Source organism: Mesocricetus auratus, unplaced genomic scaffold, assembly GCF_017639785.1.
Source record: "Mesocricetus auratus isolate SY011 unplaced genomic scaffold, BCM_Maur_2.0 Super-Scaffold_100021, whole genome shotgun sequence".
Taxonomy (NCBI): domain Eukaryota; kingdom Metazoa; phylum Chordata; class Mammalia; order Rodentia; family Cricetidae; genus Mesocricetus; species Mesocricetus auratus.
The window spans coordinates 32119637-32146206 of NW_024429202.1; the positions used below are offsets into that span (position 1 = coordinate 32119637).

Below are 26570 nucleotides of genomic sequence, written 5' to 3' on the forward strand. Positions count from 1 at the left end.
TACAGATCGAGTTCCAGGACAAGTTCCAAAGCTACACCGTGAAACCTTGTCTTGGGGGAAAAAAAAACAAAACAAAAAGAAAACCCCGTGCTCTGTTTACACTGGCTTTGCATGAAAAAGCAAACGTTTGGTCATTGTTTTCCAGCAAAGCCCACCTTTCCCTCTGTTCCTGGCAATGTGCTAGGGAGTGTAAGCACAGCTCTGAGCCACAAGGGAAGCCTTGCACCTTTCATGCTACTTTCTTGAAACCCTTCAGGAGTCAGGTCTTCGGAGAATCCAGCATCCCATGGTCTCTGAGATCTAGTCACCAGTCTTCACCACCCCGGAGAATCCAGCATCCCATGGTCTCTGAGATCTAGTCACTGTCTTCACCACCCTTCAGGAGTCAGGTCTTCGGAGAATCCAGCATCCCATGACCTCTGAGATCTAGTCACCAGTCTTCACCACCCTTTGGTAGTCAGGTCTTCGGAGAATCCAGCATCCCATGACCTCTGAGATCTAGTCACCCGTCCCCACTATGCTGACCTGAGCTCTTGCTCCTCATTTGTCTTTCTTATCTCTTGCCTTTATCGAGTATACTGAAGAGGAAATAGTCTGGGAGGTTAAGCAACAGGAGCAAGGTTGCACAACTGATAAATAATAGAGCTAGGGTTCAAACCCGGTTCAGCTTTGCCCTAAATTCAGCAGACTTCAGAGTACAGCTGCTTAGTGCTCTTTCTATCTAGATAGGATTACAATATTCTGCGCTATGGGTATTTATGAAACTGTCCTAAGACCATCACTCAGCTGTAAATTTTCTGAGGATGCACTGTGATGCTCTTTCTGACACCCTGGGCACTGGCTAGCCCTTTCAATAATACATACTGCCTGGAAAGTGGAAAACAGTGGCCTCAGCTGTGATACTGGCAATTGCATCTTAGGATGGGTGTGGGGGGACTTAGAGAAAGCCTACAGTAGGATGTGGGGACTCTGAAGTGACAGGAGGAATTCATATAGATAAGAAGGAAGTGGTATGAATAGGCTTCAATGTCATGGGTCTGATGCTAACCCATGGAGAGAGCAGTGAGGAAGTTGCTATATGTTCATAGTGATCCGTTGTGCACGTTGGGCAAGGTACTTCATCCGATTTCATTTCCCCAGTGTGTGAAGGAGGACAATTAAGAGCATCATATTATTATTAATAATACTACCATCTGAAATTTCAGAGACGTGCACCAGTCTAGTTCTTTGAGTAAGTTAACCTTCTTGGATTAACTTAAAATGTCATTGCTGTTGATCAAAACAAAACCATTTCAAAGCAGTAACAGACACTGCAAAGGAGGCTCAGAAGAATGCTTGCCTAGATTGTGAAAAGCTCTGAACTAGATCCCCAACATAGTGTAAACAGTGCACAAGTTTAATCCTACCAGAATGGAAGAATCAGGAGTTTATAGCCATATTCAGCTAACTAGTGAGTTTGATGCCAGCCTAGGGTTCATGACACCTTGCCTTAAAAATCAAAACATAGCTGAGTGGTGGTGGCACACACCTTTGATCCCAGCACTTCGGATGAAGAGGCAGAAGGATTTCTGTGAGTTTGAGGCCAGTCTGGTCTACTGAGCGAGTTCCAGGACACAGACAAACTCCGTCTTAAAAACAAAACAAATCAAATCAAAACATAGCCAAATTAAATAAAAGCACTGCTGAATGGTTGTGGTGCATGCCCTTAATGCCAGCACTTGGGAGGCTGAGGCAGGTGGATCTCTGTGAGTTCTAGGACAGCCAGTGCTGTTAGTTACTTGGAGAAACCTTGTCTTGAGAAGACACCGAAACACTAACAAATTCTCAAACACTTTGTTACTATGAGTTTGCTGATGAATGGATACCAGGAGTTTTGAATATCACTTAACTTTACAATGGAGTCTCATGTTAAAAAATCTTAGAATGCAAATGATCAGGAAGCAGGGGAGTGCTAAACATTTTCTGGGTACAGCTGACTAGAACTTTGGGTACAAGTCGGCTGGAGAGCATCCCCACTCCATTTCCAAACTAGGCTTGTGTAAAACACTTCTAGTATTTTGGTTTTTCTACTCTGAGGCTATAATGTGGCTATTGCTTAACTTAGAACAGCTCCTGAGTATGTAGTAGATGCAGAGTTGCTAGAACAATAGATGCCCATGTCTGTGAAGCTTAGCTACGAAACACCTTGGATTCTGATCTTGGTGGCACCGTGGAACACCAAGCTTGGCTTCATCTGATAACTTGTCAGGCCCATTCCAGGCTTCTTGCATGTGGGAGTCAAGCCTCAAATCAGCGACTTGGCAATACTACCTGGTCATTCTGGGGTTCTCCGGAGAAGACCCGCTGTAACCTAACAGGGAGCCACCACACGTTTTTGGCTGGTCCGGAAATGTACTGAAGATGACTTAATGAAACAGTATTTAAACTGGCTAGCTGACTTGCTTCCATTGTGCTGGAAAGAAGCCTGTTTGGTGACCCGTGGTGATCTCCAGGTATTAAGCACTGTCCCGGCCTAAGATCCCAAACAGAGGGCTCACCGGGCCACACAGTGTCAGGAACACAGTAACAAGCAATTACAGGGGCTGTTTGGGATTCGGCCGGGCAGTCAAGTGATGCTCAGCGAATTCTCCAACTGCAACCACGCCACAGATCGAGCCTGGGAAAGAGAAAGGAAAGGAAAACCATGTGGGCAAAAGGGAAATGAGGGGCTCCGGGACCGACAGGCTGTAGGCGGCGGCGGGGATCTGGGGAGAGGTGGGTGGGGACCGAGGCAAGTCCCTTAGCCCGCTCGGGCACACCCTTTTCCCGGCGCGGCGAGGGTTCGTGGCCTCGCGGCCGCGGGGCTCCCCCCGTGTTCTTCATTCATTGTTAGCGGAGGCAGGGGCGTTCCCTCGAGTCCCGCACCTCCTCCGGGAAGGCCCCGAGGGCTCCCGGCCCCACCCTGGGCCCGGCTGCCATCCCGCGGAGGGCCCGGCGCCCCGCCATTGTTCGAGCCCCACCCCTGCTGAATATTCACGCGGCGCGGGCGCGGGCGCGAGCGCGGGCGAGGGCGAGAGCCGGGTTCCGCCCGCCCGCTTGCTTTCCCGGCGGAGGAGGAGGAGGAGGAGGAGGACGAGGAGGCGGGGGGGAGCCGCTCGCTCCTCCTCAGAAGCGCCGGTCGGAGCCCCGCGTCCCCGCCCCCGCCCCCGCCTCCCGCGGCATCTTTGTCTCGCGGCCTCGCGCTCGCTCGCCGCACTCTCCGGCGGCGCCGCGGCCCCAGCTCCGGGCCGCTCCTCCAAGGCGGGCGGGCGGGCGCGCGCGGGCGCCGGGGCCTGAGGCGGCGGGAGACGCCCGGGGCTGGGGTGGGGTGGGGGGCTGACGGCCGCCGCGCCATGGTGTGAGCCCCGCGGCCCGCGCGCTCGCTTGCGCTCCGAGGAGACGCCGCGCCTCCGCCACCGCCGGCGGCCTTGCCCGTACGGCCCGTGCCCCGGCGCCGCGGAGCTCCTGACCGCCGCGGCTTGGCGCTCTGCTCTCGGGGCGGCGACCGGGGAAGATGGCGAACGATTCGCCCGCGAAGAGTCTGGTGGACATAGACCTCTCGTCCCTGCGGGTGAGTGTGGCCGCGCCCTGGTGGACACGGCCGCGGACACCCGCGGGCGCGGCGGCCCCTTTGTCTGCCGGGCGGGTGTGGGACTCGGGCGCGACTCGTCGCGGCGCTCCTGGCCGGCGGGGACCCGGCGGGGCCGGAGCCTTTGTCACCGCCCTGCATCCCTCCGCCCCTCTCTGTCTTCTCATTTGGGGGCCCCCTTCTTTTAAATGATCGTCTCCCCCTCGTCTCTCTCCAGGACCCTGCTGGGATTTTTGAGCTGGTGGAAGTGGTTGGAAATGGCACCTATGGACAAGTCTATAAGGTCGGTGTGGGGGCGCCTTTGTTCCCCGTGGCGTGGAGAAACTTCTTAGGGGACGAGGGGAAGGGTGACGAGACGCTGCTGACTGGAGGCCATGCCGCCTGGCCAAAGTTGGGAAAGGGGTTTCGCATGGCTCTTTTTTTCGCCTGTGTTCAGACTGGCCTTAAAGGACCTCATTTCCTGGCTTTGAGATAAAGGAAATAAGCTACACTGTTAGGCATGCACTTTGCTGCAGCAAAATAGAAAAGGAATTTTGAGTTCAAAGATGACCAGAGGGTCTCCCCCCTCACCCTGTCCCCGCCTTTCTCCAAATCTGGCCTCCATGAGTTTGCGTTTGTTTGGGAATTGAAATTTAGTGTTTATAGGCCTTGTCTGTGATGACCAGCTGCCTTGGTCTTCTTAAAAATTGTCATCGTGCTTCTTGCTTAAGACCGCTTGCCAAAGCACTTAACGTTGGGAGTTTGGTGTTACCTGGAACTGCTTTTAGAAATCTGGCCAGCCTACCCTCTTCTGGCGGACAGTATTTTGGGGAAGCCGGAGGAGTGTGTGTTTGGGTCACAGGAGCAGGAAGAATTACAGTGTGGGGATTAGAAAATCTGAATTCCAGGAATAACCTGTGTAACAGCTGTGGAATTGAGATAGCGAGGGAGGAGGAGCGTGGAGGGTGCCCGGTTTCACACCCACCACCCCAGGTCGTTCTCTTTCTTAGCTACAAATGAAACGGAGGATTCTGCAGACTTGTTAGCCTGTGCTGGGTGCCTAATGTGACTTAACTGTGTTGTTCGCTTTGTTGAGTTGTTGAGTGCATTTCTGGAAGGACGCTCAGGCCCCAAAATGAAAAAAGAGAAAGAACTTTATCTTTCTTGATTTCTTTCTCGTTACTAAACGTTTTCTGGAAGCTGTCTTCGCTGGGGGAGTTCTCTAGTTCTTAGGACTGGGTCAAGGTTGAGCTACAGAAGATTGTCTTATGAAGGAGGGCTTTGTGGCTCACCATGAAGAATTGTGATTGTTTCACTAAAAATGGGGGTGGTGGTGGAAGCTGACTGTAGACATTTTCTGAGGCCAAATTAAGTGTGGATTCTATTGTCCCTTTTCTGTTTTATGAATAGGGTTTATGTGTTCCTGATGGCTTCTCCCAGCCCTAGAATCCCCCTTCCCCCACCCTGGGACCTGGGTGATGGTATTGACAGGCTTGTGGTCTGAACTTGAGTCCCTATTCTTAGGTGATCTCAAGTGAATTAGCATGTTTTGTTGGTTAACTTTTGGGGCCGGGGCCAGAGTTTTGAATTTGAAAGGCAGCCCTGTTAACAGGGCTGCTGGGCTCAACTGAATTTGGAAGGCTTTGGAAAATTTTGGAAAAGATTGTGTTGCAACTCTCCGAGTGGCTTAAAGACATTCTTCCCAGCTCCAGTGTTTGTTTAAGCACTGGTTGGCTTTTTTCTAACCCAGTTTCTCTGGCCAAATCTAAGTGGTGAGTAGACTCTTCCAAGTGAGTTAGCCAGAGCTTGTTTTTGACCTGGTTACACAGTAGTTGGATTGTTTGCGTCTCCCTGGGTCAGCGTGGAAACTGTGGGTAGTGAAGTAAGCTGGAAGGCACTGGTGAATTTTAAAAGGCCGGCGTGAATTAAACGGGTGTTAAGAGGTGGGCACTTGGCGGTGTGAATTTGGGCAGGTTCTTTGTTGTTTCTCCTCTTTTCTTCCTCCCCACCCTTCCTACCCCAAGGCCTTGCTAAGCGTTGCTTTTGGGGAGTGTCAGGGTTACATTCTCTAGTATTCTTGGAGACTACACACTGTGCAGATGAAATATCCTCTATGCAAATCTGAGGAATGAAGACATTGATGTAAACGTTGCATGTTTTTATGGCTCAGTTTAATAGCCCACCATTGATTTTGTTTCATCTATAGTCTTCTTCCCTTCCTTTTCCTTGAACTTAAGATAACATTTTACTGATAAATACTTCGTATTTACTCCTTTTAAAACATTATAGCAATGTTATTCCACACTTGGAAACTCATCAGGTTTTCCTTGGTGTGCCGTGCCTGCCCCGTCCTTGCCACTAGTGGGTTTTTTGAGCAGATACAGGAACTTGAATCTCCTAGAAATGGCACCTCCTTTTAAATGTGTCATTTCTAGATCCAGAATGGGTTAGTTACTATTTGTTTATTTATCTATCTATTTTTGGCTGCTTGGCATGGGGTGGTTTTGGGATTAGGTTATTAATAGAACTTATTATAATTTATAAAGAAAAATCTTAAGAAAAGCATTTTCTAGGTAAAACATTAGCTGAACAACCTAGAGTTCTAATTTATTTCAGTGTTGTATTTTCTACTTATATATATGCATATATTTTTATACATATACATGTATGCATATATATACACACACATATGTGTATATACACACACATATATGCATGTGTGTATGTTGTGTGTGTATACCCCCATGTATGGTATGTATGTGGGTGGCTTATGGAGGACTGAGGTTAATGTCCCGATGCCTTCCTTATTTCCTACCTTATATATTGTAGTAGGATCTCCACTTAAACCCAGAGCTTGCCAATTCAGCTAGTCTAGTTAGTTGGCTTGTTCTAGGTTCCCTGTTTCTGTCTCCCACATGCTGGGAATATAGTGGGCCACCATGCCCACCTGGATGATGGGGTTCTGAATTCTATCCTCATGCTTGCTCTTCAAGTGCTTTACCTCCTAAGCCACCCTACCTGTCCCTCTGTTTTGTGGGAACAGAGTAATTAATATAGGTTACTTCTTTTGAGGGGGCTGTGTTTAAGTGAAGTGAGTAGAAGTGAAAGATTTTACTGAAATCTGACTTTTTGAGAATGTGTTCTGGCTTTAAATACTTCTAACAAGAGTAGATTGGTATGGTTGAACCATATCTATAGTCTCTCCTTGAAAAGAGGAGTTAAGGTGCTGGAGTGATAGCCCAGCAGCCAAGAATACTTGCTGTGCTAGCGCAGGACGCGTTCAAAATCCCAGTACCCATGTAAAAAGCTGGATACCTGTTTCTGTGGGGTTGGAGGCAGGCAGGCAGGCAGGCAGGCAGGCAGGCCACTGGGTTTTGCCCTCCAGTCTATCTTCAGATTCACTGAGAGCTCCTGTCTCCGTGGAATGAGATAGGATGTCACAGAGGATGATCTCCTCTCTCCTCTGGGTGGTGACCACAGGTATGTGCACCCAAACACACATGGAAACACTTATACGTGCATATGACAAATCTACCCCCAAAGTAAAAAACATACTAAAAAAAAAATAAGTTGAAAGACATTGTATTTCCTTCAGAGAAATTTATTTCTAGCCCTAGGTATGTGAAGGATTGTGTGGAAAGATACTCATCAGTTAAAGCTTAGAAAAATAATTTTTGGTGTGCTTCCTAGGTTCAGTGAGCAAGTGCTTGCCTACCACAGGGTGGGCCTTCAGTTCTATCCCTGGATACCTACTGTGTGTGTAGTTCTATTGACAGGGTCCTGTTGAGAATACCATGTAAGAGACATGTCTGTAGGAGTGGTCTGTTTATTTGCTAACTAGTTATTCACATTGAATAAATGGTGACTTTCCATTATTTTCATCAGTGAGGACAGTAATAGTGTGGAAGATTAAGACCAGCCAAAGACTTATTATTTATATGTTACATTGAGTTTTATTTTTCTTCAGAGTATTTGAGGATTTTTGTTTTTCTTGAATACCTACTATTATTTTGTATTTTGTGAGCATACTGCCACCCTGAGAAGGAAAATTGTCTTGAAGGGATTTTAATGTGTGCCAGAAGAATTCAGTAATAAGCATTGTTGGTGTGCCTGTGTGTGCATGCATGTGTGTGTGTGTGAGAGAGAGTGTGTGTGTGTGTTTATGTGTTTGTGTGTGAGAGAAAGAGAATGTGTATGTGTGAGAATGTGTGAGTGTGAGAGAATGTGTGTATGTATGAAGAGTGTATGTAGGTGTGTGTGTGTGTGTGTGTGTGTGTGTGTGTGTGTTTGACTCTGTCAAGTAGACTGTCTGAAGTCTGGATGGCCTCAGAGAGGTACTATGGAGGACACAGCAGATCTGCCCCTATTTAACTGATGTTGGAGGAGACGTGTCAGGTAAACCCAGGTGGCTAAGCAGGAGGCTAGTTAGGTCTGAGACCTTGATGTAAGGAAGGGTAGCTAACACTGGAGTTTGTTTTTGCTAGCTCTGCCCCTTCTGTTATTTAAGAAAGGCAGAGAGGGGCAAGGGTGTGTGGTGGATGAAGTACCAAGAGTGCCCATCGGGAATGGCAAGACTAGGGGATGGCAGTATCAGGAAGGCATGTTTTGGGCTGGAGTTGAGGAACACCCTCCTTCCTTAAGCACCGAAAAGCTATTAAAAGGCTTTATTGGGCTCAGAATCCCTAGGAGTAGGGGTCTTCATCAGATGGTAGTCTGTTAAGAGCAGGTAAGATGGTTGGCCTAGAACAGTCCTCAGGAGGGTGGTGAAGGTCTGAAGTGAGGCAGTGTGGAGATGGTGGAGAGGAAGCAAGGTTGAGGCCAATCCTTGGGAACTTATTTCTCTCTATTGTTCTTGGGTGATATACGCGTTCTTGAAGGCCTTGGTTCTCTCGTTTAAATGGGAGCTCTTTCTGCTAGATTAGGTGGAGCTTTGATGGACAGGAAAGGAGTGTTCCAGGTGGTTATGATCGCTGCTCAGGGATAAAGTTCCCTAAGAATTGTCTGCAAGCAGAGCATCTCTTGTTCCTGGTTGGAGGTGAAGCCATGCAGTGGGCAGTGAGAACTCTGAGCACGATGTTCCGTAGGGAGAGTGTTGTGTCAGCTGATCTGTAGCTGAGTGGCATGTCCAGACTTGTTCTGAGACCTGGGTTTCCTTCATGCTGGAAGGATCCTGTGTGGGTAAGGTGGGAGGACTCCAGCCTGTTGAACAAGTATTGCTCTGCAGCACCCATGACTATCAGCCCTAGACTTCCGCATGCTGTTTCCCAAAGGCACAGACACCAACACTTGACAGAGATCAGCCTGCCCTGCTGTGGTGGGGGTTTTAACACTTTCTCAAACATTGTAATAAATATCGACTCATGAATAGCTAGCTACAAACTTGTATTTTTGCTTTTTTTTTTTTTTGCCAGGATTGGAGATGTGTGCATTTCTATGTATTAACACAATCTGATAGTATTATCCATGCCCTTTTTGATAACAGTGTGTTCACAGGTTGAGTCTGAAAGAATAAAGAAACATTAAAAAAGATCTCCTTTTGGAGTAACATGTCACAGGAAAGCTGTGCTGAGCTGAGGAATAGTTACTCAAGACACTTTCTTCTTAGGGAGTGGAAATCATTGTAGCAGAGGGCCTCAGGGGTGGATGCTTTATCATGAGTTTCTGTGTGTGTTTTGTTGGTTTCTTTGCTTTTATTAGTAAGTGCTTGCCCACTGGTGTGAGTGGCTGTGTGAACCAAGCGCTGCCCACACTTGGATCCTCAGACCGTTCTCATTTCTCTTTGTATTAAGTTCACAATGCCCCTCTTTTATCAGTGCTTTCATTTTCCCAATCATTTATCCCAGCAGTAAAAGCAGTAACAGGTAGCAGTAGGATATGTAATTGGAGAAATTCATACCTTTTGGACACAGGAAGGCAAGGTGTTGAGACAGAGCTATTGCAAGAGGTGAGCACTACCACCATGTAGTCACCTCTCAGGATTATTCTCTGCCTTAGATGAGGGGTTTTATGGACAGCGAAGTGTTCAGAAGCCTACTAGGTGGCTTCTCAGTGTCCCACAGTTAGAGTTCATGATGGTTTCCAGGGTTTGAATTAGTGTTTACAGTGTTTCTCACAGGGTAGACAGATACCTAGCAGATTGTATTATGTAGAGCATTTGCAAGTAGTTGCTTTGAGAATGTAAGTAGATTTTACACTAAGTGTGGTTTCTCATCTGAATGATCAGGGTTAGCATACCAGGGCTGCTTATGATCAAGGTTAGGGTCCTCCAGTGCTTACTTACTTCATTGTATGTAAAAGATGGGGCTGACATTAGTTTGCTCTGCTAGTAGATAGCGCAAGGGTTGAATCGGTAAATTGTTTGGGTGTGTGGAAAGATGGCTAGGAGAGACTGGAGAAGGGCAAGGAAGCATTACATTTATTACCAGAAGTATGTTTCTGGGTTTTAGAATTTTACATCACTGTTTCCCAAGTAGAATATGATCTTCTGTTACGAGACTGCTTCAGTACCACAGATTGCTGGTATTGTTTGGGTTAGCAAAGTAACAATTTAGGATGCATGTTTTCCTGAACGAATTTTAAGGAACAAAGTTTTAGGACCCAATGTTTTAAAAGGAGAAATGTTTTATGTATGGAGGCCATTAAGGGGAGTTTAGAACTAACTTGGGGAGTCACAGGGGAAATGTACAGCAGTGGTTTGGTTTTTTTTGCAGGTGCTTACTGTACTGTTTCCTGCAGGGGCTTCTTGTATGTGTTGGTGCACTGTGGGGAGGGTTATTGCTTCTTCCTGCAGTGAATGCAGGAACAACAGGAGTGGACGCAAAGTGACAGCTCGCAGGTGTATGTGCAGCGGGCTTCTCCCTTCATTCCCAGGTCCCAAGTCAATGAGCCGGCTCCCAGCACAGCTCGCTGCTTGTTGTTGTGGATAGGGTCTCACTATGTAGTCCTTGCTTGGTTTGGAACTCACTGTGTAGACCAGACTAGCCTTGAACTTGTAGTTTCTCTTGCCTTTGCTTTCAGTGCTGGGATTAAAGGCGTGTGCCACTACACTGGCCAGGTGTTTGAGGCGAGGTCTTAGGTTATCTCTGTAGCTCAGTCTGACCTTGTTCTCAAGGTTTTCCTGCCTCAGTCCAGATTAGCTGGACTGTAGGAATGCCCTTACACCCAACTGAAATGTTCTTTTTAAAATCCAGGTGACCCAGGAACTGTCCAGTAAAACACAGTAAAAGCAGGTGACTGGGAAACTGAAACAGAAAATAGACACATAGAGTATACAGTTTGCTAGAGTACATTTGCTGTTTCAGGAACAATCTTATTTTGCACCCTGGTTAGTGTGCTGTCCCTTGAGAAGTATGGACCTGACAAGTAAAACTGATGGGGAGTAGGGCTCTTAGCTCACCTTGCTTGGCACATCAAGCAGGCTGTTGTCAGTGTCTAGCAGTTGACTCTCCGCCATTGAGAAGCCCAGCCAAGGGGCCTGTGCTTCCGGCTTTGTGCTCATTGCCACATATCTCTGATTTCTGGCATTGTGTCTCAGATATGGCTACATATGGACAAGTTATCCTATTACATTCAGATAATTAAAAGAAAGAGCCTCGCCTTTGAGTTATAACTTTTAAAAACCATCTGTTATTTGTGATAAGGGCCTCAACATGTATTACAGTTACAAGTAGAGTGGGGATTAAAATCCTAGGAAGCTTGTTTCAGCATATGGAGCTGTCCTGTCCTTCAGAGGCACCAGTTTTCAGTGCTGTTACAGAATTTCGGTCACCAGTCTCCTAGTCAGCAGAGAGCAGCGTTTTGGTCCAAGGGACAGTTTTCCTGGGGAATGGACATGACTGAATGAAAAGGCGGAGCTGAGGGATGCACAGCCCATTTGGAATGAGGAAGAGGAAGCAGGGGCAGGAAGCAGGACCCGGTTGGGATTCTCTGTTCTGTTTTGTGATAACTGTGCTTGAAAATAAACGGTAAAGAAATTCTTTGACTCCCTTCATCATCTGGCACCCAGTGTGGGGCTTAAACCTATGACCTTGGGATTAAGGGTCCCATGCTCTGCAGACTGTCTCCCTCTTGTATATTGGTACCTATTTTTCTCAGTTCACTAGTTTTATTTATGTGCTGACATCCTGTGACTGTAGTTGCTGCTGCTGAGCTACTGTAGTTCAAGAGCTGCTGAATACTTAGCTCCTCCCATAAATGAGTATGTCATCATTTGGGGCTAAAATGATAGTTGTTTATATTATCATGACTTGTAAATATTATTCATCTGTGAGCCAACTGGCATATCATATTTCCTTTTTTTAAACATTGCCCTTCCTCTTATATTGCTTTTTTATTGCTTAGTTTTCAGGGCCTCATCATTACTTTCCTATTCACATACTCTGAAAGATAAGCCAAATGCCTAGCAAAGTTCAAACTCTCAGCCATTATCTCTAATGCTGCCTACATAGATTTAATTGTTTCAGACAATTGTTTCATTTCAACTTTTCCACCTGAGCTACCTCAGAGCTGGGCAGATAAGACTGCCCCTAGACCTGGTGTCCAGCTCTGCCATAGAGTGATCCTGTTTCTTGTGGCCACCTTCTTTGACTACTATCTCATGCTGAAATACATCCTTCAGTGGTTTTCAGGAGAAATACACAGGATGTGAGGTTGTAACTCATTGCATGACTCTAAGCTCATCTTCCTCACCTCTGCTCTCCGCTTGTCCTCCACCGTGTCTGGAGCACCCCTTCCTCTAGGGACTAACCTGGGATTCGCCACGGTGTGGAGTGATGCGAGGTAGTCACCCACTGTGTGAGGCAAAGGAAGGACTGCAAGCTTGGATAAACTCTCGTGAGTTCAGCCTTGTGCTTACTCGGTATGAGTTGTTTTCAAGTGATGATGTTTTCTGGACTCTGGAGGGCAAGCTGCCTGATTTTTTTTTTTTTAATGAATCAATAACTGCTCTGTCATCTTTCAGTTTTCAAAACTTGGTAGAAATGCTCTGTGTCATGGCCTCCCTCAGTCTCTTTCTCATTCTTTTGTTTACCTTATAATTGTGAGGGTTTATAGCTCATGGTGCATGTGATTGTTCTACCTAACATGATGAACTAGGAGTTACGTCTGTGTTTTTAAACTTGTGGATTGGCTTAGGTGTTTCTTTCCACTCAGAGCAGTAACAGAAACAGCATGAACACATAAAGGGAAATGGGTCAGCAGGGCCTTGTGCAGGGTCCTGTGCTGACTGAGGATGTTCAGGGTCCTGTGCTGACTGAGGATGTGCAGGCCCTGGGGGTGAAGCTGAGGAAGAGGGAGATGTACGAGGCAAATGGAGAGGAGGGCCCGGTGCAGCTTGGAACAACTCAGGACAGTGAGCTTGGAAATTGATTTCAAAAGGTTTATCTTCTTTTCTGTGACGTTTACTCCATTGAAGCTTGCATTTCAGTGATTTTTAGTTCACTTATAGAGCAGGCAGCCTTTACCCACAGCTGTTTTGGCCACTGTGATGATCCAGGTGAAATGCTCATTTAAAATTTCTCCCCATTCTAACTCATAGCACCAGGCAAGTAGCAGTGGTTGTTTGTGTACATTTGCCTTTGTACTTTTTATTTCAATTAGCTTAGTGGGTAGCATGTGATTACTGTCACTTCCTGTTTTTGAGGTTTACCTATATAACTGCCTGGTAGTTTCTTTTTATTAGTTCATAGTATTCCAATGAATGGATATGCCACATATCTGCCTAGGTGTTTACCAGTTGATTGACACTGAAATTGTTTTTAGTGTTTGGCTCTTTTGAGTGGTGCATTTGGAAGATATTTTTGCCTGGCATTTGGTTCTTGTTCAGAAGGCTGCCTGCTGGGAGCCTGTAGGAGAGGAGAAGAGAAAGGAGCAGGGATTTGTCTGCTTGGTTTTCCCATTTCCATCAGTTTAACCAAACACTTCTGGTTTCACTGAGTGTGCCTGGCTCTGATTCTCTTGACATGGCTTGTTTTTGGGAGGGTGGGTGGGGGGTTTGAAAGCTCTACTTCCCTGAAATCTTTACCTTCTCCACTCTTGATGTAAGGTTAAGTTCTGTTCTTGAGGTATGAGTACAGTTTCTTATTGCTTTAAAGCCAGACTTTGCTATCACTGAATTCGCTAGCATCAGAAACTGCATTTTTCCTTCTGTCTGTGCTTCTTAGATTTCCTATTATAGATGTAGCCAGTGCCACCATGCTGAAGACTATTGTCTTCCTTTATCCTAAATAGGAGCTGTTGATTCACCAGGATTTAAGAAGCAGACCTGAGAGGGTCTGAATCCCACTCTGGGATCACACAGGATGACAGGAGAGAGCTGACTCATGTGGGTCACCTCTAACATTTGTGCACAAGCTTAAAACATGTTTTTGGACATAAAAGTGTATACCAAGTTAAAGAAATTATTTTCTCTGTTACGTGTGAAGGGATGAGGTTACTTGTCTGAATTTGCTTCAGAAGTTCCTTCAGAGTGATGGGGGAGTAGGGGTAGTACTGTGAGTCAAGACCTTGCTAAGTAAACCACACTGGTTTTGAACTCATGATCCTTCTGCGTTAGCCTCCTGAGTATCTGTCTGAGTGTTGGGATTATAAGCAGTGCCAACTTGTACAACTTTACATTTTTAAAAAAATGTTTATATTTTATTAAAGATTTGTTGCTTTAGCTCAATCCTTACTAAATGTAATAATTGTGGACATTTTGAAAACTCTTGGCCTGGGAGCATTTTTTTGTTGTTGTTGTTGTTGTTGTTGTTGTCTGAGGCTGTGGTTTTGGAGGTTGTCCTGGAACTGGCTCTTGTAGACCAGGCTGGTCTCGAACTCACAGAGATCCACCTGTCTCTGCCCCCCCCCCCCAGTGCTAGGATTAAAGGCATGCACCACCACCACCGCCCAGCGGCCTGTGAGCATTCTTACCTGTTCAGAGAGTAAAAGAATACTTTTTTGTCTGCCTCAGTGTTTCTGATGTTCTTTGTGTAATTACTGTGTAGCTTTTATTATTGAGATCTGGGGCTGAAGATTGTTATTTCAGAAAAGACTGTCCATCAAAGGACAGACTTTCTTAGGGATTCCCAGTGAGAGACTGAATGTTGGTATGGTAGAGGATGTGCCTTTTTCCCTTTTTGTCTTTGGGAATCTTTTTTTTCCTTATAATTCCATTTTTTTTTGTCTTTTCAGGTTACTGGCTATAATTTTGTTATTTTACAGGTTGCTTTAGAATTTGTAGTGCACTACTTATTTATTTATTGAGATAGGGTTTCCCTTTGTAGACCAGACTGGCCTCCAACTCAAAAGAGATTCTCCTGCTTCTGCCTCCCAAGTGCTAGGGTTAAAGGTGTGGGCCATCACGACTGACTTTTAGTGTACATTTTTAGCTTACATTCTAAGTTCAGATGGCATATATTTCAGAGAGAGCCTCCATTCCTGTTCACCGGACCTGTACTAGTTACTTGCTAAGAAGCAAAGGCAAAGGAGGAAGGGTTTAATCTCAGCTTGCGGTTTGGGGGCACAGTCCACCATGGTGGGGAGGCACGACAGGAGGAGAGTGGGCATCTGGTCACATTGCAGCCACAGCAGGACATAGAGAGCCATATGTGTTTGCTTAGCTGAATTTCTCTTGTGTTTCAGTCTAGGATCCCTGTCCATGGAATGGTAGCTGACGTGTTGGGTTGATCTTTGCATCTTGGTTAACCCACTTTGGGTAATCCTCACAGGCATGCCTAGAGCTTTGTCTCCCAGGTGATTCTAGATCTTGTCAACTTGACAGTATTGACATCACATGACTGTCTTGGTCAGTGTTCTGTTGCTGTGACAAGACACTACGGCCATGGCAGCTCTTATAAAATAAAGCATTTAATTGAGACTTGCTTGCAGTTTCAAAGGTTTAGTCCATTATCCTCATGGCAGGGAATGTGGTGGCATTCAGGCAGATTTGGTAGCTGTGGGTTCTATATCTGGATCCCCAGGGAGCAGGAAGAGAGGCTGAGAGTTTTACATCTGGATTTGAAGGCAGCAGGTGAGAGAGACACTGGGTTTGGCTTTGGCTTTTGGAACCTTAAAGCCCACCCCAGTGACATACTTAGCAAAGCTACACCTACTAATAAGGCCACACCTCCTAATTCTTTTAAGTAGTGCCATTCCCTGATGATTAAGCATTCAAATTTATGAGCCTTTGGGGACTCTTTTACTCCATGGCCCCCATAGTCTTGTAACCATATCAGAATGCAAAAATGCATTCAGTTCAACTTCAAAAGTCCCCATTGTCTGTCAGTCTCATCGTTGTTTAAAAGTTCAAAGTTCCAAGTCTCTTCTGAGACTCATGGCACTCTCGTAACTGTAACCCCCTGTAAAATTAAAAATCAAAAAGCAGATCACATACTTCCAACATACAGTGGCACAGGATACATGTTACTAGTCCAGAAGGGAGGAAAGGGAGCACAGTGAGGAAATACTCAACCAAAGTAGGACCTAAAACCAGCAGGGTAAATTCCAAATTCTGCACCTCCATGTCTGATGTCAAAGAGCTCCTCAGAACTCTAGCCCCTTTTAGCTTTGTCTACTGCAACATATTTATTTCTCTTGGGCTGACTCCTCTCCTGGTTTGCAGCTCTTCTTGGAAGGTATCCTGCTGCTCTGGACTTTCCAATATTTTGGGGTCTCTAATGAAATTAGGCTTCACCTTCACAGTTCCATGCAGTGGCCTCTCCGGGTCTCCATTCAGGGACACCCCTGACGTGTCTGGCCTTAGCAGCTTTCCTTAGTCTCAGAGGGAGATTCCATAACCCCTTTCTTGTGTCCTTGAGTCTAATGCAGAACCATGTGACTGAAGCTGCCAAGTTCCGCTGCTTGGTGGGCTAGAACTTGGCCCTGTTGTTCAATTACAATTGTACCAGCTACCTGTTGTTGTTTCCTTTTCTTTAATTCCTTCTTGCAAGTCAGAAGCTTAGCCTGGTGGGATCTTGCCCTGAGGTCACCACTCCCTTTTGTCCATTTAGCACCAGGCTTTTCTTTGACTTTTTATTTCCTTGAGCACAGGACTTAGTTCCATTATACTTCCTGGTGCGCCTTTTCTCCTCAAACTGTATGTTTTGTAATTTTCTTATTCAGCTTGCTTCTTTTCATTATAGATCTGCATAAGGCTGGCTACTAACAACCAATGACATAATCAGTACTAGAAATCTCCTCTGCTAATACCATTAATTCAAAATTCTTCATTTTAGCCTTAGGCAGGTTTTTTGGATAAGGGTTAAAAAGCAGCCACATTCTTTGCCAAAATATCACAAGAATGGTCTCTTAGCCACTTGCAAATATTCTTCCTCTCTGAAACTTCTTGAGCTGGTCTCTCACAGTACACATCACCCTCAGGACCAATGTCTTGTATGCTTCTGCTTAGATGGCCTATTAAACCCTGCTTAAAGCATTCAACTGTTTTCCTAGTCCAGAGTCCACATTCTGCCAAATAGCAATGGTCAGACCTGTCACAACAGTACTCAGCTCCCTGGTAAATTCTGTCTTGGTTAATATTTTATTGCTGTGAAGACACTCTGACACTGGGCCTGACTTTAGCTTTTGAAACCTCGAAGTCCACACCCACCCCCTCCAGTGCTACACTTCTACAAGATCACACCTACCAACAAGGCCACACCTCCTAATCTTTCTAAGTGGTACCTCTTCCTGATGGCTAAGCATTGAGATATGTGAGCCTATTGGGACCATTCTCGTTCTCACTTACCTACCACACATGACCTTATAGCATTGTGGCATACAAGTGATTACTGTCTCTGGTACTTGTCAATCTTTATTTAGACCTGTATTTCTTGGTATCATTTTCTTGTGTCTGAAGACTTTCCTTAATTTATTGCTATTAATATTATTGTTATTCTTATTTAGTGCAGGTAGGCTGATAATAAATTCTTTTAGCTTAGTACATCTGAAAGTATTCATTTTTCATTTCTGAAAGATATTTTTGTTGGGTACAGCATTCTAGGCTCATATATTTTCCTTTCAGTATGTTAGTTACTGTCTTCATTTCCACTTTTACCTCTATTTGATTCTGTTAATCCCTACTTATTTCCTTTGTTTATAAATGTCATTCTTTTCTGGCTGCCTTTATAACTATTTTTATTGTTTGTTTGGAGTGATTTGATTATTCTGTGCTGGTGTCTGTCTGTGTCTGTGTTTCTGTGTGTGTGAACCCACCTAGTTCTTTCCTTGGAAAGTGAGATGGTCACTATTGCTCAGGTTTCATGTTCACTTACCCTTTAAAAAAAAACTTGTTCTTATTAACGTGTGTGTGTGTGTGTGTGTGTGTGTGTGTGTGTGTGTGTGTGTTTGTGGATATGTGCATGTGAGTTTGGTGCTTACGGAGGCCAGAGGCATTGGAGACCCTGAAGCTGAAGTTGTGAGTGTTTGGAACCAGACCTGAGTCCTCTGCAAGAGCAGTGTGCAGTTTGAACCACCAAGCTGTCTCTTTAGTGTCTTACTTGTCTTTTTATCCCCAGGGTCTACTTTGCTAGTACTCTAATCCAACATATGTTTTTTAAATCTCATTAAATCAACATATTCTTTTTTTATCTCAAGGATTTTCAATCTTTTTGTATTTTTTCTTTGTTTCTTTCTTTTTTTTTTTTAACGACACAGGGTTTCTCTGTATTGTTTTGGAGGCTGTCGGTCCAGCCTGGCCTCTAACTCACAGAGATCCACCTGCCTCTGCCTCCCGAGTGCTGGGAATAAAGGCGTGTGCCACCACCGCCCGGCTGTATTTTTTTTTCTAGGCTTTATATGTTCTCTAATTTTTTGAGCATAAAAAATAGCTATACTGTTTGTTGTACTAATATTGTCTAATTCTAACCTTTCAATTTTGCAGTTTTCAGTTGACTTAGTCTTCTCTTATGGGTATTGCTTCCCAGTATGTTAATCTTTCAATGGGTGCCATTCACCATGAGTTTTACTGTGTGTTAGTGCTTTTTTTTTTTTTTAATTCTTTAAGTATTCTTGAGGTTTGTTCTGGGAGACAGTTCAGTTACACAGGAAAAAGTAAGTTGATCTGTGGACCCATTTCTCTGATGTGTAAGTAGGATGCAGCAGTGCTGAATCTGGTACTAGGTGTTTTTCTCTACCCAGGCAAGCCATTTTAGAGTGCTTAGTTTCCTGTGAGCTCTGCCGTCAGCTGTCTCTAATTTATCTCCACCATAGGTAGTCTCCTTATATGCATATGCATGTGTTGGTTTGCACTTGGCAGAGCTCATGCAGGCCCCTTTTTAGAGCTTCAGGTTCTTTATGTATGAGCAGCCTCTGCATTCCCATTTTAACTCTGGCTTCCTAGTTGACTGGGACTCTCAGCTCCTTAGCTAAGGGAATAGGCTGGGTTTTGCTTCAGTTTCTCATTCTTGAGTCATGGCCTGAGTCTTTAGAGGGAGTAGGTAGTGCCGGCAGTCAGGGATCGTTCACTGCCTTTCATTGTTTGACACCCAGCTCTCCCTGCTTTCCTTCCTTCCATTTCACTTATGACGTAGCAATTATGGTTGGGGGTCACCACCACGTGAAGAACCGTATTAAAGGGTCTCAGATTAGGAAGATTGAGAACCACTGGGTGTAAGAACAGAGGAGGATATCCAGTGTCTTCCTCTATCACCCTCTTTTTGCCTATTTTCTTGAGGCATAATCTGTTTCTGAACTTGAGACTTGTGTTTTCTCAGCAAGGCTGGAAGCCGTTAAGCTTAGGCTTAATGTTGGAAGTGTTGGAAGTGGTTGGAAGCCCCAGTGCTTAGGTGGATCTTGGCTTGTTACATGGGTGCTGTTATCTGAACTTTGGTCTGTATGATTGCCTGGCAAGTGCTCTTAACCATTGAACCATTTCTCCAGACCTCCTTTTTCTTGAAGACAGATCTTTCTCAGCCTCTTGAGTGTTGGAATGTAAGGTGTGTGTATTACCACACCTGGCCTAGTATCCAGGTTTCTTGTTTTCGAGAGAGTGTCACTGTTAAACCTTGGCCAGCCTTGTCTACATAGTTATGTAGTGCCTGTCTCCTTTCAGCATGATGCTTTCATGTAGACAAGGCTGGCCACAAGCCTCTGCTGGTATTAAAGATGTGCACCATCATGCCCTCCTCCTCCTCTTTTTATTGTAGGTAGTATTGACAGTGAAACAAACAACTTTAGAAAGAGCACTTTTTTTGTCTTTTTTTGAGACAGGGTTTCTTTGTGTAGCCCTGGCTGTCCTGGAACTCACTCTGTAGACCAGGCTAACCTCAAACTCAGATCTGCCTGCTTCTGCCTTTGAGGGCTAGGATTAAAGGCGAGAGCCATCACTGTCCAGCTAGAAAGAAATAACTTTTTAAAAAAAGAAAAGTTTTATTGTAATATAATTCATTTGCCACATTGCACATCATTTATATTAGTGTATTCAGAGTTGCACAGCATAGTCACAGTCAGCCTAATGACATCCTTCAGATAGACCCGTATTCTATTTCTTCTAGTGCCCGATGCCTTCTGCACCTCAGCCCTCTGCTCTTTGTACTATAGACATTTCAGCATGATGCTTCCAGGGTTTCATGACTGTTTTAGTAGGTGTCAGGACTTCATTTCCCCTTTTTGTCTAATAGTGTTCTATTGCATTGTTGTACCACAGTGTACTGGTCCGTCAGTTGATGGACACATGGTTGTTTCCATTTTTGGCTACTAGGGGTAATACTGCTGGTAATATGTGCATTTTCTGTGTAGACTGTTGGGACTGTAGGAGTCTGTGCTAAGTATAACTTTTTGAGGAACTACAGAGTGTAGTTTCTGTGACACACCCACCAGCAGTATAGGAATGTATGTTGGTTTTTTTCACACTCTTGCTAATGTTTGTAATATCTGTTATTTTCATTTTGGCCTTCATAATGAGTATGGAGTGTTATCTCATTGTGGTTTTGATTTGCATTTTTCTGATGACTAATGCTGTTGAGCATGTTTTTACTTGCTTTTTGGCCTTTTGAATATTTTATGGGTATGTTTTTCAAGTCTTAGCTGTTGCTTAAGTTGGGTGATATGATTTCAGAATTTTCTGCCTCAGAGTTCTTTGTACGTCCAGGACTGACAGGCATACAATGTACAGCATCTTTCTGAATTCTGTGATTGTATTTTCATTTTCTTGATGGTATATTTTTCAAGCACATTTTTCATTTTTATGAGATCCAGTTTGCCTCTTTTGCTTGTCGATGTTGGTGTCATCTCTTAAGAAAAATTTTCCTAATCCAAGGTTAAGAAGGTTCACTCCTGTGTTTTCTGCTTTGTTTATTTAGTTTTTAGATTCATCTTTGAATAATTTCTTATGTGTTTCAAGTTGGGTGCGCATTCACCCATTTGTACATGAATATCTGATTGAATAGCATTTCTTGAAAAGACTTGTTTTTTAATCCCCCATTAAATTATTTTTACTTACTTGTTACAAATCAGTTGATTTAAATGTGGGAGCTGCTGGACTGTTATTTCAGTGATTGCTTTGTCTATCTTATGCCAGCATCACAACATCTTGATTACTGTGCCTATGTAAGGTGTCTGCAGTTAGGAAATGTGAGCCTTCTCCCTGAATAGTTCATCAAAGAGCTAACCTTGTTACTGACAGTGGACCTTGATATATGACATATAACACATATTTTAAAGGAACATTGTTAGCAGTTGCTATAAGTTTTTCATTCAGTACTTATTCCTCTCAAAATTACTATTTCACCATTTCTGCAGACTAACATCTATTTATATATCCATACATATCATGTATATACTAGACAACCATGTTTTTGTAAGGGGGCATCTAGAGACATCATTAAGTTTTGCTTGCTCCATACGTACTTCAAAGACTAATTTGATAATGCCAGTGATTTCAGAATCTTAACGATCTTATAAATAATGGACCATACAGTATAGAAGAAGATAAAATACTTCGAGGAATGGGAACCAGTTTCTAGGTGTAAAATATCTTCAAAAATTATGCTGTAACACATTTCCAGAATATGTACAAATTCTTTATGTAGGTTACATACCTCTCAATATCACATAAGTTAGTGTGATTTAGGGTAGATCAAAGACTATCCATGGAGCACTAAGTAATAGTTGTCTTTGATTTTCCAAAGTCAATTAGTTCTAAATTTCTGTTAAACCCAAATCTTTAATTTGCTTAAAATATTTCCCATAGTAGGAAAAATGTGCTTTGCCATTTCAGTGTTCCTGTGACAAATGGAAAAGTTCTTAGTCTCCCATCATCTGACCCTACCAAAAATATCATACAAGGGACTTCCCATTTCAGTTGTTACCTTGAATGCCTCATGGAAAGAGTAGGTTGTCTAGTATTTTTGTCTTAATACTTTACTCATACAGTACAGATAAACCTCAGATCTGATCCAGAGCAAATCTGAAGAACAATGGTGACACCCCCACCCCTCCCCCGCAAGGCTACTGTGTAGTTCTGGCTGTTCTAGAACTCACTGTGTTTATCAGGCTTGCCTTAAACTCAAAGAGATTAAAGGTGTATGCCACCATGCCTGACTCTTCTCACACTTTCAAGCATAGTTTTCATTTAATTTGTTCAACAGCTGGCTTATAAATATTAGTAAAAGAGGAACTACCCAGAACATAGATTTCATCCAGCAACCTGTTAAATATAAATTGTAGAGAAGGAAGTTTTTGCTAAAATGCATTTCCTTTACTATGAAGAAACCTATGTTGAGAAATTAACTTCAGCTCTGAGAAAATGGTGGCATTTCTGTGCAACCTATAAGGAACATATTTTCTGACATTTCAGTTAGGGTTTTTGAAGAAAATATTTTCTCTCCACTACAGAAATATAAGAAACTTGCTCTATGCTGGGCCGTGGTGGCGCATGCCTTTAATCCCAGCACTTGAGAGGCAGTGGCAGGTGGATCTCTGTGAGTTCGAGTTCAGCCTGGTCTACAAGAGCTAGTCCCAGGACAGGCTCCAAAGCTACAGTGGGAAACCCTGCCTTAAAACAAAACAAAACAAAAAAAAAAAAGAAATTTGTTCTATAGCAATCCTATATGATTACTTACAAGACCTCTATGGTGGTTGAAAGAAAATGGCCCTCCAAAGGGAGTGGCACTGTTAGCAGGTGTGACCTCGTTGGAAGAAGTGTGTTACTATGGGGGGGTGGTTTTGGAGGTCTCCTATGCTCAAGATACCACCCAGTGTCTCAGTTCCTGTTGCTCCTAAGTTGTAGAACTCTCTAATACCATGTCTGCCTGCAAGCCACCATGTCCCGCCACGATGAGAATGCACTAAACCTCTGAAACTGTAAGCCATCCAAATAGATGTCTTCCTTTTTAAGGTCATGATTGTAGTGTTTCTTCACAGCAATAAAAACCCCAACTAAGACAACCTCTGTCTTCCATTTATCTAAAGCTCAGAGGAAGCTGCCTTTTAGTGAAGGTCAACTTTGATGCTAACCAACCTAGGATGAAAAGTTAAAACTCCTTTCTAAGTTGTTTTGCAGACCATTCGGATTTCCATGTAAGCTCACTTAAGGTTGGGGAAATTTGGGAGTACATTTTAGATAATAGAACTTTCCTGATTATAAAATCCATCAGTCATGGGACTAAAACCTACCTCTTGCTAGTTAAAAGAAAATCAATTAAAAAATGCTTGTTCCCAGTTTCTGTGAATTCCAATTTGTTTATTAAGAATTTTCCCCAGTCCCTACCCCTTGAGATGGTGTCTTGTTATGTTGTCCTGGCCAGCCCTGGCTAGCCTTGAATTTTAGTAGTCTCTCAAGTGCTGGGATTGTTGGTGTATCGTATCATGTTTAGACTAGTCCCTCAATAATTTTTCATCATGCAGAGAATGCGATAACAATGTGAGGCCTCAGGAACTAAGAGAGCAGGTAGATGTGAGTAAATCTCTGTGTTCTTCTGCTTGAGCCACGGTAACAAGATGTCTCTGCCTAGGAAGCTAGACAGTGGCACTGATTTTCTGAGAAGTGGAAGTGTGAGGTTGTGGGAAGGACATTGCTGGTGTCTGCTGAGGCCTTTCTCCCTGCCCTGTGGAGGCTCACTTTCTCTTGTGTATCCCACAGCTTTTCCTCTATGTCTCCCTGGTGTTGCACTTAAAAGGATGTCAGTCAGATTGGACAGGGACTCTGATTTTTAGCTTATTTGCCATTGTGTTCCAAGGTACTGTAGGTTAAGGCTTCCATTTAAGAATTTTGGGAGACACTCAGTTTGGTTCATAACAGTACACACACACACACACACACACAAACACACACACTCACACACACACTCACATACTCACAAACACACACCACACACACACACCTACCTACCCACCTACCCACCCTTAAGGCAGAGTAACTGCTGGGTACTAATGCGTTATTAGCCGTTCAGTTTGGGGTATTATTTCTTAAAGTAGCAAGTAACAGTGAACATCGTAATCAGATATGTAGTATAGTCATTTAATAGAGGGATTCCAGATGCTTATTCTAGATGATGTAGATAGAGAATTGGTAACGGACAAAAGAAGTGCCATACTTGTTTAAGTCAACAGAGAGTAAATGTGTCAGCCATTCCTGGGTGAAAAGCCACCCTCCAGACTTACTGGCCTAGCACATCATGTAGTTTTCTCATGATTGTGTAGACCAGTGATTGGGCTGGGTCCATGCTCAGCATGGTGGCTCTAGTCTCTGCTCTAGCCCCTCAGGCACCTACTGTGTCACCTGGTAGTTAATTGGAAATCTTGTGCGCTGTGATGGGGTTTGGCTAATGTTCAAAGCACCCTAGCCTTCTTTGGTCACATCAGTTTTCTCTTTGTTCTTTTTACAGTAATATTAAAAAGACATGAACTGTGTGGAAGAGCTGATGCTGAGGGATTGAGGTGGAGATAGAATACAGATCTTAAAAAATGTCTTCATTCTAGCAAAGGATCTAATCATCATTGTAGTATTAACAGAGGAGAGTTAGGAGTTGGCGTCTATCACTGCAGATAGGACAATAGCAGAGTGTCCAAATGTGTGATAAACTGTGCTCTGTGCTAGACCTGCTTTTCTTAGCTCAACAGGAAATGAGAGTAGGACTCGGTAGCAGGAAGTCATATGTACTCCGTTGCCAGTGTCCAGGCTTTCATTAGTGGTCTAGATTGTTCTCTTAGAAAAAAAAAATGCTGGTTTTGAAAAGGAACTCAGGTACAGCTACAGTAGATTCTGATTCAGTAGATCTGGGGTGAGGCCTGCTGTCTAGTCTGCTCCTGTGACATCAAAGTGATTACACACTTTGAATACTGAGGATGCAGGAGACTGAAGTTAGCTCGAGAGTATTGAGGGTTAGCTGTTGACTTAGGTGTTTCACTGGAGCAGAGCTAGTCCATGGTCAGTTTGGATTGAGATTGTGCAGGCTGAAGTGCCATGTGTGACCACACAAATTGAAGACGTGGATAGATTGTGGCTTTTGGTGAGGATTCTTGTTTTTGGGGGGCTCTCTTCTTAGTAGATTGCAGTGTTTGCCCTTGAGTTCACAGACGGAGGTGGGGCTTTGTGGCTGCTCAGAGATCTGGGGTCTCCCAAAGTCTCCTCCTATTGAGAGTACAGATAGGTGCTGCTACTTCCTGGCCACCCCAGTGGGGATTTGGTGACATTGATAGCATTAGAAACTCATGATGGCCTCAAATTCCTTTTTGGTTTATAGTGCACTCCTACAATAAAGGTAGGAGTGTTTGAGAGAGTGAATGAACAAGGGGCCTGACTTTTGAGTGAGGTGGTCACGGAGTAGGCCCAGGGCCAGTGGCCTGTAAACCATGGCAGAGAGTTTCTAGTGAAAACAGATGAGGCCATTGTGGTGGTGTGGAAAAAGGTACAGACCTGTACAGCCACAGGCTTTCGGACCACAGCTGTGTTCTGAGTCAGCGAGGTTGAACAGGCTAAACAGAATCAAATGGGTAACTCAGGGAAGAAGTTTATGCATGCCCCTCCCCCCTTTGATGTGAGCTCTTTCTTGCATCTAGGAAGTCAGTCAGGAAAAGGTGTCATTGTTAGAGTAAAAACTTGGGACCCAGGTTGTGGGAATACAGATGTCATAAGAAGCAGTGGGTGGCAGGTAGGGTGGGCTTGATGAGTGGAAGGACAGGCGATAAGGAAGCAGACAGAAAATGAGTCCTGGCAGAGATTTGCATATCGTGCTTAAGCATGCCTTATGTGGACTGCTGGGTAAGGACAGTGGCTTTTATGTTGAAGTTCTCCAACTACAGAGTGGTAGTTCTGGAGGGAACTTTGGGAGCCTGTGTTTCTTATTTTTTCTAGAAGTTCTCAAGACCCAGTGAGGTAGAGGGACTTGACAAAAGTTGAATGACACCCAGTGTAAATTTCCTCCTCTCCCTCACTCCCCCCCCCCCAACTGGATTATCTGTCTTCCCACTGATAGTGTTACCTGAAATAAACTACTTTCCAGAGTTTCCAAACTCTGGTCTGGAAGTAAAGGAAAAAAACTACTAAGCTAAGATGTAGACTCACTAGAAATTCCTAGAGTCACTTTAGTTAGTGATTTACCAAGATTGTTTTCTGTTTTGTGTAATTCAGATTCACTGTTGTTTTGGATAATGTAGTTTTGACTACAAGTAACAGAAAATATAGCTGAATTTCAGCCAGTCACAAAAGTGGCTGTCCAGTGACACGAGGACTCTAGGACTTGGTGTTTGCTGGTCTTCCACTTGGTCATCTTAAGGATGTGGCTCTGTCCTGCATATCCTTTTTAGTTGTAACTTCTCTTTTAAAAGTTAATACACTTTTGTTATCTTAGATGCAGATACTGTAATGTTATTTTTATCAGTTTTATTTTTTAGGCTTTGATTTCTTTCGCTTTTAAAGATGTTTTTATTTTACCTTATGTGTATGAGTGTTCTCTTGCATGCATGTATGTGGTGGTGTCCTTGGAGTCTCTTACACTGGTTGTGAGATACCCGGGGTTTCTGGGAACAGAACAGCACAGTGTTCTTAGACATTGAGCATCTTCTCAGT

The 26570-nt window shown here is 44.1% G+C and overlaps 1 protein-coding gene across 50 annotated transcripts in view; it reads left to right on the forward strand.

Moving 5' to 3' along the window:
* The first annotated feature begins 3346 nt into the window (after positions 1-3346).
* Map4k4 (mitogen-activated protein kinase kinase kinase kinase 4) overlaps positions 3347-26570 on the forward strand; it is a 140135-nt gene continuing 116911 nt past the window's right edge. For 16 of the 50 annotated variants that reach the window (XM_013117355.3, XM_013117360.3, XM_040729382.1 and 13 more), the window contains exons 1-2: positions 3350-3589; positions 3825-3890. In XM_013117355.3, coding sequence (XP_012972809.1) covers positions 3533-3589; positions 3825-3890 — 123 coding nt within the window. In that variant the 5' untranslated portion in view covers positions 3350-3532. Of the gene's footprint in view, positions 3590-3824; positions 3891-26570 lie in introns of all 50 variants that reach the window. The other 34 variants (XM_040729381.1, XM_040729393.1, XM_040729388.1 and 31 more) reach the window with 5 other exon arrangements.